We start from the raw sequence: 20,374 nt of genomic DNA on the forward strand, positions 1-20,374 counted from the left end.
ATTTCATAATTTAGTGGTTTCTGCTATATCAGAGCTATTTGAAATCTATCCCAAAAAGGGTATATAATATTGAAGGTGCACATAGGGTCATTCAGAATAACTTCACACACACCCGCTACTGTGTATTTCCAAGTCTAATTCTGTCACTAAACCCATACCTGTCACCCAGCGCCTAAATACTAGGCCTCAAATTTAAATCCCTCTAAATCTCTCGTTACCGTTGTCCTGTTGTAGCTGGGAAAGTTATTTAGTGCCCGTCAAAGCACATTTTTTGTTCTGGGTTGAAGTACAATTCCCAATTTAGCAATTTCATAATTTAGTGGTTCCTGCTATATCAGAGCTATTTGAAATCTATCCCAAAAAGGGTATATAATATTGAAGGTGCACATAGGGTCATTCAGAATAACTTCACACACACCCGCTACTGTGTATTTCCAAGTCTAATTCTGTCACTAAATCCATACCGGTGACCCAGCGCCTAAATACTAGGCCTCAAATTTAATTCCCTCTAAATCTCTCGTTACCCACCGCTGTACTGTTGTTGCTGGGCAAGATATTTAGTGTCCGTCAAAGCACATTTTTTGTTCTGGGTTGAAGTACAATTCCCAATTTAGCAATTTCATAATTTAGTGGTTTCTGCTATATCAGAGCTATTTGAAATCTATCCCTAAAAGGGTATATAATATTGAAGGTGCACATAGGGTCATTCAGAATAACTTCACACACACCCGCTACTGTGTATTTCCAAGTCTAATTCTGTCACTAAACCCATACCTGTCACCCAGCGCCTAAATACTAGGCCTCAAATTTAAATCCCTCTAAATCTCTCGTTACCGTTGTCCTGTTGTAGCTGGGAAAGTTATTTAGTGCCCGTCAAAGCACATTTTTTGTTCTGGGTTGAAGTACAATTCCCAATTTAGCAATTTCATAATTTAGTGGTTCCTGCTATATCAGAGCTATTTGAAATCTATCCCAAAAAGGGTATATAATATTGAAGGTGCACATTGGGTCATTCAGAATAACTTCACACACACGCTTCTGTGCATTTCCAAGTCTAATTCTGTCACTAAATCCATACCGGTGACCCAGCGCCTAAATACTAGGCCTCAAATTTAATTCCCTCTAAATCTCTCGTTACCCACCGCTGTACTGTTGTTGCTGGGCAAGATATTTAGTGTCCGTCAAAGCACATTTTTTGTTCTGGGTTGAAGTACAATTCCCAATTTAGCAATTTCATAATTTAGTGGTTTCTGCTATATCAGAGCTATTTGAAATCTATCCCTAAAAGGGTATATAATATTGAAGGTGCACATAGGGTCATTCAGAATAACTTCACACACACCCGCTACTGTGTATTTCCAAGTCTAATTCTGTCACTAAATCCATACCGGTGACCCAGCGCCTAAATACTAGGCCTCAAATTTAATTCCCTCTAAATCTCTCGTTACCCACCGTTGTACTGTTGTTGCTGGGCAAGATATTTAGTGTCCGTCAAAGCACATTTTTTGTTCTGGGTTGAAGTACAATTCCCAATTTAGCAATTTCATAATTTAGTGGTTTCTGCTATATCAGAGCTATTTGAAATCTATCCCTAAAAGGGTATATAATATTCAAGGTGCACATTGGGTCATTCAGAATAACTTCACACACACACGCTTCTGTGCATTTCCAAGTCTAATTCTGTCACTAAATCCATACCGGTCACCCAGCGCCTAAATACTAGGCCTCAAATTTATATCCCGCTGAATTTGAATACAATACATTGGGCCAAATAATATATTTGTTGTTGTGGTGAACCATAACAATGAGAAAAACATCTAGTAAGGGACGCGGACGTGGACATGGTCGTGGTGGTGTTAGTGGACCCTCTGGTGCTGGGAGAGGACGTGGCCGTTCTGCCACATCCACACGTCCTAGTGTACCAACTACCTCAGGTCCCAGTAGCCGCCAGAATTTACAGCGATATATGGTGGGGCCCAATGCCGTTCTAAGGATGGTAAGGCCTGAGCAGGTACAGGCATTAGTCAATTGGGTGGCCGACAGTGGATCCAGCACGTTCACATTATCTCCCACCCAGTCTTCTGCAGAAAGCGCACAGATGGCGCCTGAAAACCAACCCCATCAGTCTGTCACATCACCCCCATGCATACCAGGGAAACTGTCTCAGCCTCAAGTTATGCAGCAGTCTCTTATGCTGTTTGAAGACTCCGCTGGCAGGGTTTCCCAAGGGCATCCACCTAGCCCTTCCCCAGCGGTGAAAGACATAGAATGCACTGACGCACAACCACTTATGTTTCCTGATGATGAGGACATGGGAATACCACCTCAGCATGTCTCTGATGATGACGAAACACAGGTGCCAACTGCTGCGTCTTTCTGCAGTGTGCAGACTGAACAGGAGGTCAGGGATCAAGACTGGGTGGAAGACGATGCAGGGGACGATGAGGTCCTAGACCCCACATGGAATGAAGGTCGTGCCACTGACTTTCACAGTTCGGAGGAAGAGGCAGTGGTGAGACCGAGCCAACAGCGTAGCAAAAGAGGGAGCAGTGGGCAAAAGCAGAACACCCGCCGCCAAGAGACTCCGCCTGCTACTGACCGCCGCCATCTGGGACCGAGCACCCCAAAGGCAGCTTCAAGGAGTTCCCTGGCATGGCACTTCTTCAAACAATGTGCTGACGACAAGACCCGAGTGGTTTGCACGCTGTGCCATCAGAGCCTGAAGCGAGGCATTAACGTTCTGAACCTGAGCACAACCTGCATGACCAGGCACCTGCATGCAAAGCATGAACTGCAGTGGAGTAAACACCTTAAAACCAAGGAAGTCACTCAGGCTCCCCCTGCTACCTCTTCTGCTGCTGCCGCCTCGGCCTATTCTGCTGCTGCCGCCTCGGCCTCTTCCTCCGCCTCTGGAGGAACGTTGGCACCTGCCGCCCAGCAAACAGGGGATGTACCACCAACACCACCACCACCACCTCCGTCACCAAGCGTCTCAACCATGTCACACGCCAGCGTTCAGCTCTCCATCTCACAAACATTTGATAGAAAGCGTAAATTCCCACCTAGCCACCCTCGATCCCTGGCCCTGAATGCCAGCATTTCTAAACTACTGGCCTATGAAATGCTGTCATTTAGGCTGGTGGACACAGACAGCTTCAAACAGCTCATGTCGCTTGCTGTCCCACAGTATGTTGTTCCCAGCCGGCACTACTTCTCCAAGAGAGCCGTGCCTTCCCTGCACAACCAAGTATCCGATAAAATCAAGTGTGCACTGCGCAACGCCATCTGTAGCAAGGTCCACCTAACCACAGATACGTGGACCAGTAAGCACGGCCAGGGACGCTATATCTCCCTAACTGCACACTGGGTAAATGTAGTGGCAGCTGGGCCCCAGGCGGAGAGCTGTTTGGCGCACGTCCTTCCGCCGCCAAGGATCGCAGGGCAACATTCTTTGCCTCCTGTTGCCACCTCCTCCTTCTCGGCTTCCTCCTCCTCTTCTTCCACCTGCTCATCCAGTCAGCCACACACCTTCACCACCAACTTCAGCACAGCCCGGGGTAAACGTCAGCAGGCCATTCTGAAACTCATATGTTTGGGGGACAGGCCCCACACCGCACAGGAGTTGTGGCGGGGTATAGAACAACAGACCGACGAGTGGTTGCTGCCGGTGAGCCTCAAGCCCGGCCTGGTGGTGTGTGATAATGGGCGAAATCTCGTTGCAGCTCTGGGACTAGCCAATTTGACGCACATCCCTTGCTTGGCGCATGTGCTGAATTTGGTGGTGCAGAAGTTCATTCACAACTACCCCGACATGTCAGAGCTGCTGCATAAAGTGCGGGCCGTCTGTTCGCGCTTCCGGCGTTCACATCCTGCTGCTGCTCGCCTGTCTGCGCTACAGCGTAACTTCGGCCTTCCCGCTCACCGCCTCATATGCGACGTGCCCACCAGGTGGAACTCCACCTTGCACATGCTGGACAGACTGTGCGAGCAGCAGCAGGCCATAGTGGAGTTTCAGCTGCAGCACGCACGGGTCAGTCGCACTACAGAACAGCACCACTTCACCACCAATGACTGGGCCTCCATGCGAGACCTGTGTGCCCTGTTGCGCTGTTTCGAGTACTCCACCAACATGGCCAGTGGCGATGACACCGTTATCAGCGTTACAATACCACTTCTATGTCTCCTTGAGAAAACACTTAGGGCGATGATGGAACAGGAGGTGGCCCAGGAGGAGGAGGAGGAGGATGAGGAAGAGGGGTCATTTTTAGCACTTTCAGGCCAGTCTCTTCGAAGTGACTCAGAGGGAGGTTTTTTGCAACAGCAGAGGCCAGGTACAAATGTGGCCAGCCAGGGCCCACTACTGGAGGACGAGGAGGACGAGGATGAGGAGGAGGTGGAGGAGGATGAGGATGAAGCATGGTCACAGCGGGGTGGCACCCAACGCAGCTCGGGTCCATCACTGGTGCGTGGCTGGGGGGAAAGGCAGGACGATGACGATACGCCTCCCACAGAGGACAGCTTGTCCTTACCCCTGGGCAGCCTGGCACACATGAGCGACTACATGCTGCAGTGCCTGCGCAACGACAGCAGAGTTGCCCACATTTTAACCTGTGCGGACTACTGGGTTGCCACCCTGCTGGATCCACGCTACAAAGACAATGTGCCCACCTTACTTCCTGCACTGGAGCGTGATAGGAAGATGCGCGAGTACAAGCGCACGTTGGTAGACGCGCTACTGAGAGCATTCCCAAATGTCACAGGGGAACAAGTGGAAGCCCAAGGCCAAGGCAGAGGAGGAGCAAGAGGTCGCCAAGGCAGCTGTGTCACGGCCAGCTCCTCTGAGGGCAGGGTTAGCATGGCAGAGATGTGGAAAACTTTTGTCAACACGCCACAGCTAACTGCACCACCACCTGATACGCAACGTGTTAGCAGGAGGCAACATTTTACTAACATGGTGGAACAGTACGTGTGCACACCCCTCCACGTACTGACTGATGGTTCGGCCCCATTCAACTTCTGGGTCTCTAAATTGTCCACGTGGCCAGAGCTAGCCTTTTATGCCTTGGAGGTGCTGGCCTGCCCGGCAGCCAGCGTTTTGTCTGAACGTGTATTCAGCACGGCAGGGGGCGTCATTACAGACAAACGCAGCCGCCTGTCTACAGCCAATGTGGACAAGCTGACGTTCATAAAAATGAACCAGGCATGGATCCCACAGGACCTGTCCGTCCCTTGTCCAGATTAGACATTAACTACCTCCCCATAACCATATATTATTGGACTCCAGGGCACTTCCTCATTCAATCCTATTTTTATTTTCATTTTACCATTATATTGCGATGCTACCCAAAGTTGAATGAACCTCTCCTCTGCCTGTGTGCTAGGCCTAAATATATGCCAATGGACTGTTGCAGTGGTGGCTGACATGAAGCCTGATTCTCTGCTATGACATGCAGACTAATTCTCTGCTGACATGAAGCCAGATTGTCTGTTACGGGACCTCTCTCCTCTGCCTGGGTGCTGGGCCTAAATTTATGACAATGGACTGTTGCAGTGGTGGCTGACGTGAAGCCTGATTCTCTGCTATGACATGCAGACTGATTCTCTGCTGTCATGAAGCCAGATTGTCTGTTACGGGACCTTTCTCCTCTACCTGGGTTCTGGGCCTAAATTTATGAAAATTGACTCTTACAGTGGTGGGTGACGTGAAGCCTGATTCTCTGCTATGATATGAAGACTGATTCTCTGCTGACATGAAGCCAGATTGTCTGTTACGGGACCTTTCTCCTCTGCCTGGGTTCTGGGCCTAAATTTATGAAAATTGACTCTTACAGTGGTGGGTGACGTGAAGCCTGATTCTCTGCTATGATATGAAGACTGATTCTCTGCTGACATGAAGCCAGATTGTCTGTTACGGGACCTTTCTCCTCTGCCTGGGTTCTGGGCCTAAATTTATGAAAATTGACTCTTACAGTGGTGGGTGACGTGAAGCCTGATTCTCTGCTATGATATGAAGACTGATTCTCTGCTGACATGAAGCCAGATTGTCTGTTACGGGACCTCTCTCCTCTGCCTGGGTGCTGGGCCTAAATATATGCCAATGGACTGTTGCAGTGGTGGCTGACGTGAAGCCTCATTCTCTGCTATGACATGCAGACTAATTCTCTGCTGACATGAAGACAGATTCTCTGTTACGGGACCTCTCTCCTCTGCCTGGGTGCCGGGGCCTAAATATCTGAGAATGGACTGTTCCAGTGGTGGCTGACGTGAAGCCTCATTCTCTGCTATGACATGCAGACTAATTCTCTGCTGACATGAAGACAGATTCTCTGTTACGGGACCTCCCTCCTCTGCCTGGGTGCTGGGCCTAAATATATGCCAATGGACTGTTGCAGTGGTGGCTGACGTGAAGCCTCATTCTCTGCTATGACATGCAGACTAATTCTCTGCTGACATGAAGACAGATTCTCTGTTACGGGACCTCCCTCCTCTGCCTGGGTGCTGGGCCTAAATATATGCCAATGGACTGTTGCAGTGGTGGCTGACGTGAAGCCTCATTCTCTGCTATGACATGCAGACTGATTCTCTGCTGACATGAAGCCAGATTCTCTGTTACGGGACCTCTCTCCTCTGCCTGTGTGTGTGCTGGGCCTAAATATATGCCAATGGACTGTTGCAGTGGTGGCTGACGTGAAGCCTCATTCTCTGCTATGACATGCAGACTGATTCTCTGCTGACATGAAGCCAGATTCTCTGTTACGGGACCTCTCTCCTCTGCCTGTGTGTGTGCTGGGCCTAAATATATGCCAATGGACTGTTGCAGTGGTGGCTGACGTGAAGCCTCATTCTCTGCTATGACATGCAGACTGATTCTCTGCTGACATGAAGCCAGATTCTCTGTTACGGGACCTCTCTCCTCTGCCTGTGTGTGTGCTGGGCCTAAATATATGCCAATGGACTGTTGCAGTGGTGGCTGACGTGAAGCCTCATTCTCTGCTATGACATGCAGACTAATTCTCTGCTGACATGAAGACAGATTCTCTGTTACGGGACCTCCCTCCTCTGCCTGGGTGCTGGGCCTAAATATATGCCAATGGACTGTTGCAGTGGTGGCTGACGTGAAGCCTCATTCTCTGCTATGACATGCAGACTGATTCTCTGCTGACATGAAGCCAGATTCTCTGTTACGGGACCTCTCTCCTCTGCCTGTGTGTGTGCTGGGCCTAAATATATGCCAATGGACTGTTGCAGTGGTGGCTGACGTGAAGCCTCATTCTCTGCTATGACATGCAGACTGATTCTCTGCTGACATGAAGCCAGATTCTCTGTTACGGGACCTCTCTCCTCTGCCTGTGTGTGTGCTGGGCCTAAATATATGCCAATGGACTGTTGCAGTGGTGGCTGACGTGAAGCCTCATTCTCTGCTATGACATGCAGACTAATTCTCTGCTGACATGAAGACAGATTCTCTGTTACGGGACCTCCCTCCTCTGCCTGGGTGCTGGGCCTAAATATATGCCAATGGACTGTTGCAGTGGTGGCTGACGTGAAGCCTCATTCTCTGCTATGACATGCAGACTAATTCTCTGCTGACATGAAGACAGATTCTCTGTTACGGGACCTCTCTCCTCTGCCTGGGTGCCGGGGCCTAAATATCTGAGAATGGACTGTTCCAGTGGTGGGTGACGGGAAGCCAGATTCTCTGCTATGGAACCTCTCTCCAATTGATTTTGGTTAATTTTTATTTATTTAATTTTTATTTTAATTCATTTCCCTATCCACATTTGTTTGCAGGGGATTTACCTACATGTTGCTGCCTTTTGCAGCCCTCTAGCTCTTTCCTGGGCTGTTTTACAGCCTTTTTAGTGCCGAAAAGTTCGGGTCCCCATTGACTTCAATGGGGTTCGGGTTCGGGACGAAGTTCGGATCGGGTTCGGATCCCGAACCCGAACATTTCCGGGATGTTCGGCCGAACTTCTCGAACCCGAACATCCAGGTGTTCGCTCAACTCTAGCCATGATGCCATAATGACTTACTAGTACGTCAAGGGTCATTAAGGGGTTAATCATCAAGCCCAAGCCGCTGTGATAAATCTAGTGCAGGTCTAGACAGCATAACTAAGCTTACACCAACTATAGGATTAGTAAATCTGGGCTACTGTGATTTCATGTTTTTTGTTTGCTTTGCTACTTTAATTTACAGAGCATCCAGATACTGCTCATGGCACCGCAATGTGGTTTTCAAAACAATTGTAGGAAAAAATTCTTAGAACTATTAGAAAATGTACCTCTCAATGTTTGTTGTCAGTGCTTTTTGGGGTGCAGTCATCCTGCCGTTTCTGTCTGCAAGTAGAATTAAGACATCATGTACACTGAGGAATTGTGGATCCATTCTGTGGCATCCTTGGCCTGTTCAGGCTGATACTATACATCTGTGTGCCTTGCAGAGAAAATAGCCACGACAGACATGCCTTCATTTGCTTTACGTATTAGTGATCTCATGTCACACTCAGCTTGATGACATTGACAGGCCTTTGTTCCTGATCTAAGGCCATGTGTCCTGAACCTTCCCAGTAGCTGAGGGTGTTGCTGATTTGCTTTCAGGTTTTCTTGACTGCATTAATGCTGATCATAGTTACATCAAATCACAGCAGTAACCAGCAGACATCAAACCACAGAGTACCATATATATCAAAAGTAAATCCCACAGCTGACAATTAAAAATGAGCACCTCTAATATAAGGAGCGTTTCTGGCCATCGATCATGTACTATGCAGAACATTGTGCGAGGCCGCTGAAGAAGAGGCATAAAATGTTACTGCTCCTTTCTGTCCCTGGATCCAAATTTGAAGTGGGAGATGTTCTGTGAAATGTGTAACAATCACGCTGACTCAACTTCATGCTGCTGGCCTCTTTACTTTTAATATATGCTTTCGGATCTCTGAATGTAAATCTTCCAATGTGGAATAATACATTAGCTTAGTTACAGAATGCCTAATACAAATGTAGAAGAATCCTGGTGACTCTTTTTAGCTGAGGCTGAGAGAAGACTATAAAACTACAGATCTAACATCTAAGGCTTTTTTGTTCAGTTTTTGAGCACACATTTTTATTTCAAAAATCGCAGCTATATTTATTGTGCCACATCCACGCTACAGGTGTAAAAGGCCTTGTTCGCAAAGAGCAATTTCAGAGCAGTTATAAAAGGGTAAAAGAGCTCCATGTGCTGTCATTTGGGGTCTGTGCATGCGGCTTTGTTATATGCACAGACCCTATGACCTCATACACAGGAGTGTACTACAGCTCTTTACAACCGCTGAATTGTTAGAAGCCGTAATTTGGTCCCCATAGGCTACTATGAGATCCTACCGCACCTTCGTATGTCTCTGATTTCATATGGTAGTTCTTTTTTTCCATCAAACTCTGCATGAATCCAACAGTAAAACAATTTTAGATGGCTTCATTGTGAACGTGCTCTTCCCTAGCTGGCTGAATAGGGATTTTTTTTTATTCACTGACAACTTCCATACTATAATTTTAGCATTTTTTATTTATTTTTTTCATTAGAATGTGAGTTACTCGAGTGATGTTTTTACTATATCCAGCAGAAAACTATCACTTGCTGTGACTTTTGGTGTGCTCCTGACTCACTGTAAAACCACTTTCATACAGCACACCTCTTCTTCAATGAAGTAATAAAAAGAAATGCGGGTACTTTCAATCCTATAACAACATGATTCTTTTAGTTAGTGATGGACAAACATCGGCCAAGACGATTCGCGAACGTGATCAAATGTTTGCGAACCGCAAGTTTGCGGCGGACCCCAGGTCATATTTGCAGCCACCAAATACTTACAAGAAGTGTACAAATCGTCCCACAACATGGACAGTGACATACCAAAGGGGGATCAATAGCAAAATTTCCCACAAAAAATATGTATTTTAAGCAGAGGCCATTTTTATGCGTCTTAAAGGGAAACTCTCAAAAATGTGCCATGCTGGAGCATATGGAAATTTTATTTTAGTTCACGGGAGTACAGGCCCCAAACATTAGGCATTCACCGGACAGAAAACATCAAGTGATTATGTGGCTGGAGGTATATTAGATGGTCATTGGATATCCATTTTACTGCAGGCCAGTGGAGTTCAGGCCCCAAAAATTATTCATTCAATGTACACAAAAGAACAAGTGATTATGTGGCTGGAGGTATATTAGACGGTCAATGGATATCAATTTTACTGCAGGCCAGTGGACTACAGGCCCCAAAAATTATTCATTCAATGTACACAAAAGAACAAGTGATCATGTGGCTGGAGGTATATTAGACGGTCAATGGATATCAATTTTACTGCAGGCCAGTAAACTACAGACCCCAAAAATTATTAATTCACCGTACAGAAAAGAACAATTGATAATGTGGCTGGAGGTACATTAGGTGTTCACCGTATAACAATTTTACTGTTGGCCAGTTAGATTACAGGCCCCAAAAATCATGCATTCACCGTACCTAAAAGATCAAGTGATTATGTGGCCGGAGGTATATTAGATGGTCAATGGATTTTAATTTTACTGCAGGCCAGTGGACTACAGGCCCCAAAAATGATTCATTCACCGTACATAAAAGATCAAGTGATTATATGGCCGGAGGTATATCAGATGATCAATGGATATCAATTTTACTGCAGGCCAGTGGACTACAGGCCCCAAAAATTATGCATTCACCGGACAGAAAACATCAAGTGATTATGTGGCTGGAGGTATATTAGACGGTCATTGGATATCAATTTTACTGCAGGCCAGTGCAGTACAGGCCCCAAAAATTCTTAATTCACCGTACAGAAAAGAACAATTGATAATGTGGCTGGAGGTACAATAGGCGGTCACCGTATAACAATTTTACTGTTGGCCAGTTAGATTAAAGGCCCCCAAAATTATGCATTCACTGTACATAAAAGTTCAAGTGATTATGTGGCCGAAGATATATTAGACGGTCAAGGGATATCAATTTAACTGCAGGGCAGTGGACTATAGGCCCTAAAAATTATTCATTCACTGGACAGAAAACATTGAGCGATTATGTGGCTGGAGGTATATTAGACGGTCATTGGATATCAATTTTACTGCAGGCCAGTACAAATACATGTCAAATACATATGTTTAACCCTTTCAGGACCCTGCCATTTTTCACCTTAAAAGCCAGGCCATTTTTTGCAAATCTGTGTCACTTTATGTGGTGATAACTTTAAAACGCTTTTACTTATCCAGGCCATTCTGAGAGTGTTTTCTGATCACATAGTGTATTTCATGACAGTGGTAAATTTGAGTCAAATTTTTTATTTATTTATTTAAAAAAAGCCAAATTTACAAATACATTTTTATTTCTCTACTTTTATAATAGATAGTAATACCTCAAAAAAGAGTTATTACTTTACATTTCCCATATGTCTACTACATGTTTAGATCATTTTGTAAATGCCAATTTATTTTTGGGGGACATTAGATTTCACCAATGCCATACATGCAGCAGGGATCAGGCTATCAGTGACTGCCGGACCTCTGCCGCGGATCGGGCAGGCGCATCTCCTGAACTTGCCTGGTCCTTAAGTCACGGACATATGCGCCGTACATGTACGGCACGGGTCCTCTATGGGTTAAAAGAACAAAAAATATAACATTGGATTAAAAACATGGCTTATTTTTTAACAAAGAGCATTCCTTTGTATGTAGCACAATGATAGGGAACAGCCCCCCCCCCCCCCCCCCCCGTCATTGAACCCCTCAGATTCAGATGCTGTGTCCATCACTGATGTTGGCATCTGAGTAAAAAATGTAGGCCTTTCAGGGCTTAATCATGGTAAAATAAATAGATCCTCACCTTATCCATTTGCTTGTGTAGAGGCCATCTTGATTTAAGACACTGAACGAAATCTTGCATGGTGACTGGTCGACACCCGAACACAATGAAAGTTAATGGGAAAACCCGAGCATTAAACCAGGCACCCCCTGCTCTGAAAAGTGGAGGGTGTCTGGTTCATAGTAAAAGGTCAGAAATTGATGGAAACACCACTGAAATGGTTCGGGAACAGCATGGGAAGGATGTCTGGATGCATCTTGGACTCCCAGGTCGCTGCTGGGAACAATGTTGTCCGAGTATTACGCCACTTTTATAGACTGACAATAATACGCACCAAACTGAAGATAAAAAGTTAGGAAACATTCTTTCCTGTATATTTACTTGTTTATAAAGTGCAAGTGCTGCCAAAAAGGAAGAGGCACTCCGATACAACCTGTATATCATATAAAGGGGGGCCTCATTCACATTGTGGTACAATTGTTCAGGTATTGGGACTCCTACACTCATAAAGCCTATGCACTAATGGAAAGTGCTGCCAAAAATTACAAGGAACCGGCACTCCAATACACCCTTTTTAACATATAAAGGAGGGCATCATACACACCCTTGAAGAATTATGATTGATGGCCTGCTTGTGACCCTCAAAAACATTAGGAGCAAGGGTCTGCTGCTGATCTAACCATCTAAAACTTTAGGGGTGAGAGTCTGGTGCTAAGCTGACCATCTAAAACAGGGGTGAGGGTCTGCTGCTGAGCTGACTATCTAAAACATTAAGGGCGAGTGCCTGCTGCTGATCTTACCATCTAAAAAAATTGTGGGCGAGGGTCTGCAGCCGAGCTGACCATCTAAAAAATGTTGTGGGCGAGGGCCTGATGCCGAGCTGACCATCTAAAAATTTAGGTGTGAGAGTCTGCTGCTGAGCTGACCCTCTAAAACATTATGGTTGAGGGCCTGCTGGTAAACATCAAAAACATTATGGGTGAGGGCCTCCTGGTGACCCTCTAAAACATTATAGGTGAGGGCCCACTGCTGAGCTGACCCTCTAAAACATTAGGAGCAATTGAAGCCTAATAAGCATGTTTATATGATAGAGGAGGAGGACGAGAAAAAGGAGATTGAACCAAATACCCTCTCTAGTGGTGGAAGGGGTGCATGGAAATACAGTGTATTCAATACACCATAAAACCCACATTTAGAGTGCCTTTATGTTCAGCCGCTTTCCTCTGGTGGAGCAGAGAAGTCAGGGGCAATCTAGGTCTTGTTCATTTTTATAAAAGTCAACCGGTCAGCATTTTCAGTTGACAGGCGGATGTTTTTAATAGTTATTATGCCCCCAGCAGCACTAAATACCCTCTCTGACAAAATTCTGGTGGCAGGGCAGGCCAGCACCTCCAAGGCATAGAGCGCCAGTTCGTGTCACGTGTCCAGCTTGGACACCCAATAGTTGTAAGGCACAGAGGGATCACTGAGGACGCTAACACAGTCTGCTACTTACTCCTTCACCATCTTCCAAAACTTTTCCCTCCTTGTGACACTAATCCACACATCAGGATGAGGGTGCTGGCAGGGTGTCATAAAACTGTTCCAGGCCTTGGAGAGTGTTGCCCTTCCTCTGTTGGAACTGCTGTGTGTTCCCCTCGTCTCCCCTCCTCGGTTGGCCAAGGAACTACGTACTCTGCAGCCAGCGTTGTCAGCTGGAAATTTTTGGAGCAATTTTTCCACAAGGACCTTCTGGTATTGCACCATTTTGCTCGTCCTCTCCACTACATGAATGAGAGATGAGAAGTTCTCTTTGTAGTGGGGGTCAAGAAAGGTGAACAACCAGTAATCGGTGTTGGCCAAAATGCAAACAACGCGAAGGTCACAGGAAAGGCAGCCTAACATTAAGTCAGCCATGTGTGTCAAAGTCCCAACAGACAAGACTTCTCTGTCCTCATCAGGAGGATGACTCTCTATCTCCTGATCCTCTTCCTCCTTTTCTACCCATCCACGCTGAACAGATGGAATAAAACTTCCATCGGTACTACCCTTTGTAGCTGAGGTAACCGTCTCCTGCTCCTCCTCTTTATCATCCAATTTGCGCTGAGAAGATGAACTGAGGATGGTCTGGCTATCACCCTGTGTACTGTCTTCCCCCATTTCCACCTTTTCCACAAGCAAAGCATCCGCACTTCCCTAAAAAAAGCGCCAGACTGCGGAACACCTACCCCTTGGCAATGTCACAGTGGACAGTGGGGAAAACCCCCCACTGTACAATGTCATAGATATAAGGTAGCAACTAAGCCAGGTTGATGGGATCAGGGAGCAGGTCACCTCCTAAAGCATCCCTAAATCTGGCCCTAGCCTCCGATGTGTATGAGCCAACGCTGATGGTAGGAGGGCCCATGCGCCGGAACCTCAGAACACTAAAATATCAGAATTTCCCTGAGATAAGGAGAAAGGGACAGGAGGCCAACTGGTTCATCCATGACACGGATGAACCAGAGTCTCCCACAGGCCTAGCAACAAAGGACAACAACACCAAGGAAATGACAGGTAAGTAACCAGTGGCCAGAGACAACTGAACCAACCACAACAGTAAATCTGGTCACTTACCTGCTGCAGCTGCTGGAAGACACCAAAGAAGAACACAGTAAGTAACCTGGAACCCAAACATAAGCGTTGCCATCCAAACACTTCCGGATGCAGTCCGTACTGACACACAGGAACCAGAACTCCAGCAACTGCACATCCTAGGAAAATGGTTCACCCCTCTGGGAAACCAACCCCCTTCCATAAGGAAAAACACACACAGGGAAACGTCTTTCACTCATGCAGGGACAAACACCAACAACATACCAAACATGTAACAACAAACAAGACGTACAACAAACCCTGAACATGAACCCACACCAAACATAAAAGTGAGGTTGGGTACATAGAGGATACAAGGGAGAAAAAGGAATTACATGGCTAAGAGACCTCGATGTCCAACAAGGTGGCCCTCAATGACTGGGCAGATGGAATAGCCACAGAATGGAGCATAGCTTCCATCCCACAGCAAGGCTAGAACACAACTAACCTCCAAGCTACAAGCAAAGGCTAAATAGCTAGAAGAGACCACACCCTGATCTAACCAAGTCAGGATATAACCCCACACATACCACACAGCAGGGAGAATCAACTTAAAGGGGAAGTGCACGTGCAAACTGACAACAACACGTTGCCACCGTCAACCAGTCTGCATGGCAACCTCGTCATGGTCAAACAACAATATGACCGTGACAGGCAAGAGAGATTGCACAAGGGGGTGCTGCGGGGAACAGTTGCAGGCCTGTTTGGTGTGGCCCGCCTTCTCCCTTTTGCCACCCCACTGATTTTATCATCAACCACCTCCTCTTCCTCACTCTGGTCATCCTCCTGACTTGTTGACCTAACAAAAACCTCACTTATTGACAACTGTGTCTCATCATCAATCTCTTGAGACACTAATTGCCGTTGACTTATTGGCAACTGTGTCTCATCATCATCATCCACCTCATGAAACACTAATTGCTGTTGCTCACCGTCATCTTCTTCTGACTGTGGATGCTCAAGAGTTTGGGAATCAGTGTACAAGATCTCCTCATGTCCCTCTTCAAGCGGGCTTGGCGAGAAGCCCAAATCAATAAAATGGCAATGAAAAGAGCTCCTCGGAAGATTCGAGTGTAAGAACACTTGTTTGCCAAGACTCTCTATGATGGGAGGAAGGAGGATCAGGGTGAGGATTCTGTTGAACAGACTATTGGCTACTGAGACTGGACTTTGTGCAAGACAGGGTTGTGCTTAACCAACTGGAAGCATTATCTGCTGCAATCCAACTGACCACCTGGCCGCACTGGTCTGACTTCGAGAGTGGTGACCTTCGCCGCCCTGCAAACAGGGACATGAATCTAGGTATCATGGATGAGTGTGTTTCTTGTGCTCTGGCAGCAGGCACAGTTTCACCGCGCCCAGGGCCACGGCCTCTGCGTGCTCCATCAGCAGCACAGCCACTTCCCTGTCCCTTACTGCTCGGCTTGCGCATATTAAATGGTATATAAGCTTGCAAGTATGTCATACGTACAGTAGTGCAGGTTTTGTAAGTGTATGTGCAAATAAAGTACACAGAATGTCACAGATATTTTTAGGATGCGCACACCTTAAACAGGCGGTATAGCGCAAGTAATGTCGCTGTCACCGCATTATTAAAAATTACACTGAATGAATGTCACTGATATTTAGGATGTGCACACGTTAAACAGGAGGTATAGCTCAAGTAATGTCGTTGTCACCACCGCCTAATAAAAAATTACACTGAATGAATGTCACTGATATTTTTAGGATGCGCACACCTTAAACAGGCGGTATAGCGCAAGTAATGTCGCTGTCACCGCATTATTAAAAATTACACTGAATGAATGTCACTGATATTTAGGATGCACAAATGTTATACAGGAGGTATAGCGCAAGTAATGTCGCTGTCACCAGCGGCTAATAAAAAATTACACTGAATTTATGTCACTGATATTTAGGATGGGCAAACGTTGTACAGGAGATATAGCGCAGGTAATGTCGCTGCCACCAGCAGCAAGAATATTGGACTGAATGTCACTGATATTTCAGATACGCAAACGTTATACAGGAGATGTAACGCAGGTAATTTAACTGTCCACAGCGGACACAGTCTACGGAAAAAGTACACTGGATGTCACAGATATTTTTAGGCTGCGCACACGTTAGACAGGAGATGTAGCTCAGATAATGTCGCTGTTTGCAGCGGCCAAACAATTGCAAGCTATTTAGCGCAGGTTGCGATAAAAATAAATATTGCTGCCAGATACAACTATAGTTCTTAAAAGGACTTTTGGGTCTATAACAAGTTTTAGCAATTTAGCGCAGGTTGCGCTATAAATATATATTGATAAATATATATTGCTATATATAGGTTATAGACTTTTGGGTCTATAACAAGTATAAAAGCTAAAATTTTCCCTATTCACTCCCTACACTATCTCTTCCCTCTGCTCTCCAGCACTCCCTGACTAAAGGCTCGTTCACACAAACGTATTTTGCGTTCCGTATACGGGCCGTTTTCTGCGTTCCGCATACGGAACCATTCAATTCAATGGGTCCGCAAAAGATGCGGACAGCACTCTGTGTTTCGTGGCCCCACAAAAATGATGAGTCCTGTCCTATTCTTGACCGTTTTGCGGACAGGAATAGGCATTTCTATAATGGCCTCATGTTCCATTCCGCAAATTGCGGGAGGCACACGGGCGGCATCCATTTTTTGTGTAATTTGCGGACGGCAAAAAAAGGCACGGCCGTGTGAACAAGTCCTAAGACTGAGCCAAACACGTGTCATCGGGTGCTATATAGCACCCGATAACGCGTTCCGGCCAGCCAATCACTGTAATGCCAGAAGTCAACATGGCTACGGCATTACAGTGAATGGCAGTAACCACTTGCATGTTTATTGGCTGCATAGCAGCCAACAAATGTGTGGGGAGGAGAATTGAGCATCACGCTCGAGCACGCGCGGTATTCGGCTGAACACCGCAATGCTCGCCCAACTCTAATGGTGGCGTGATGACGTCACTACGTCATCACACTGGGCAGGTGTGATGATGTCATCACTGATAATGTCACTGCAGCCAGCTAGTGCACTGGCGTGGTGGCATCATGCATCACCCCGTGTAAGATTTAGTGCTGTTTCTGCTTTCAAGATGGCCAGAAATAGTCGGATGGTCGGAATTATTTTTTTCTAATGTTTACTGCCATTTCAGCAAAAACTGGCTTCGTTGTGAATACATTTTTTTCCTGGAATTCGGATCGAAAGTAAATTCGCTTAGCTTCGGTTCTCTCAACACTAGTTATACCGCTTTTACAACATTCTGATGGCCATTGCTGGTAGCTATATTAGTGAAATGTATGCGACAGACTCCCTTTGACTACAAATGAGAAGGTACATGCAAGACAATGCTGCCCAGAAAATGTTGTATCGCCCTGACTCTGCACTTACCAAATACTGTTCGAGCAGGAACTGACTCTCTGTTTAACCAGAATGACACCTGGGATAACATGACGGTCATTATACAGGGCAGATAGGTCTGGATTACAAAGTAGCCAATTTTTCTTTTTAAATGGAAATGTGCAGTCATCACAGTGTATTCACCTGGGAAGGAATAAGAGAGACACAATGTAACATAACCACGCCACATATTACAATACACATATTAAATACTGCAAACAATCCTGAGCACAGAGAACACATAAGCAAATGAGAAGCCACAACGTAGAAAAGTGATTACTGGGAGCATGATGAGGTCTAGAAAATCCATTGATGACTGATGCTTTCTCTGTGCAAAATCGGATTTCTGTATTTTACTAATCCCTGGTTACAATCTGTGTCCTGCTCTTTGTCATGCATCCTGCAATCAGAATCCTCCCTGCCCAGATGGACTGTATGTGGACTGCACTACCCACTGAGCTGGACACACAGCAATCACTAGCCCTGGATATAGGATACAGGATTCAGCACCACCACAACAACCAAAGAGAGCAGGCCTAACTTTTCGGCACACAACGTCCCTTGGATACTCAAGACATGTCTCTCTGCATCCTCAGCCTCTGCTCTCTGCTGCTTCTTGTACAAGTCAGAGGAGAATTACCATTTATTGCAGAAAACAATGCGGCCATGATGGTGAACTGGTGAGCTGACACTTTATTCAATGAAATATTCAGTATCTTATATAGAAATAATAGCATTGTTACTACTCTTGTTGGAAAAAACTGAAAACATTACCAAAAGTAGACACTTTGTTATTTATGGAGGAATATTAAGTGATCCTGAGAGGTGGTTGATGTTGTCTCTAGAGATGAGCAATCCGAATCCCACAACGTGGAATTCGATCCGGATTTCAGGATAAATTTGATTCGACTAGAAGCCGAATTTCCTTGCGCTTCGTGTCAGTGAATCGATTTAACCTGAAATAGTATAAAAAAATATAAAACAATTCTAACTTGCCTCCTCTATTTGCTTGCGACAGGGCCGCCAGCCTCCATCTTTCTTGAAGATCTCGGCTGAAATCTTGTGCGCCGCGAGATTACATCAAGCAAGATGGCAGAGGCGGGCCCGTCACGGGCAAATGGAGGCTTTTTAAAATTTATTCCTAATATTACACTCAGATACTGCGATCATGTATGAACGCAGCATCTGAGCGGTACAATGATCAGTGCTATCGCAGCTCCCTGTCATTACACCAGCTACTTACAAAAAAATGTGCTTCGTGGCGAAGGAAGATGAATGTGTTTGGGGGGGGGGGGGGCAGGATCGGTTCAGCGGATAGGAAGCCTATGGACACAAGTTCCATACTGTGGCATCGGGTCACTGACATGGAGAATCAATAGAGCAGGCACTGGGTGTGATGTAGAGAAAAGCTAGCAGGAAAGCCCAAGCTGGAGGCCACGCAAACCCCAAGAAAAAAGATCTCATATAGAGAGAAAGGTGCCACAGGAAGGATCCATGAGAGAATAGTCTGACCAAGAAGTCCAAATCTTCAAAAACCGGTCATGAGGATCAGTAGTCATAGAATTTTCTTGTGGCTGCTGCTATAGTCTGCTTAGTGGCCAGAAAGAAAAAAAACGTATCAATCGCTGTGGGTGTGGAGGAATTCTTGGGATCTGTTTATTAAGTAGTGCTTCCCAGCGGTCTTTCCTAATGTTATATCCGGTCAGAGAGTGAATGAGATTGTAAACTTGAATCCAAAATCTCTTCACTCTGGGACAATCCCACCAGATGTGTAATACATCACCTATAGTGGGGCAACCCCTAAAACCTATAGGGGTGTAGCCCAGTCCTGCATGTGCTATAGTACAAGGGGAGCAGCACTTTATAAGAAGTTTCCAGCATCAGCATATCCTGGGCACTTTTATGTGACTCCCAGATTTACTTCCATTGTGTTTCGGAGAGTGTAGAGTCTGTCCGCTCTAAATATATATACTGTATAATTCTCCTGAGGACTTCTCTCTGAGTAACTGGTGTCAGAAAGCAGGTTTCTTTATGTCCTTCATTTTTTTGACACTATAATTTCCAAAGTGTAAAGCTTAGACCGAACAGTGATACTATTACGTGTTGATCCTGACTGTATTATATAAGAAAGAAGCTCTGGTGTGACCTAAGACCACGTGATGTCAGGATTCCTCACTCCTCCTTCTCCCCCAGCATACAATCAGATCAGCCAAGCCAAGCATGGAGCTACCAGAGCAGCAAGCTTTTAAGAGGCGATCAGCACGTGTCCCTTCCGGATTAAACCTTTCTTTTCATCTAATGCTTACACATCTGGCAGCTGTGTCTGCACACACTGAGGTAATAATGGGGGCCCCGGCTGCTTGTGTACCTCAGCGGGCACGTGTCTGATTATTTCTGTTTGTATTTGGGTGACTACCTCAAAGTTCGCATACTGCTGATATCAGTATTTGGGCTTGTTCATGCAGTATCAGTTTTAATGATTCCACATGAAA

At 45.9% G+C, this 20,374-nt stretch overlaps 1 protein-coding gene across 1 annotated transcript in view; it reads right to left on the bottom strand.

Moving 5' to 3' along the window:
• The window catches only part of GABRA5 (gamma-aminobutyric acid type A receptor subunit alpha5), a 268,627-nt gene that overhangs the window by 41,249 nt on the left and 207,004 nt on the right, over nucleotides 1-20,374 (bottom strand). The window contains exon 7 of the mRNA XM_044285544.1: nucleotides 17,874-18,026. Within this exon, the coding sequence (XP_044141479.1) occupies nucleotides 17,874-18,026 (153 nt within the window). The remainder of the gene's footprint in view (nucleotides 1-17,873; nucleotides 18,027-20,374) is intronic.

This window comes from Bufo gargarizans, chromosome 3 (genome assembly GCF_014858855.1).
Source record: "Bufo gargarizans isolate SCDJY-AF-19 chromosome 3, ASM1485885v1, whole genome shotgun sequence".
Classification (NCBI taxonomy): Eukaryota; Metazoa; Chordata; class Amphibia; order Anura; family Bufonidae; genus Bufo; species Bufo gargarizans.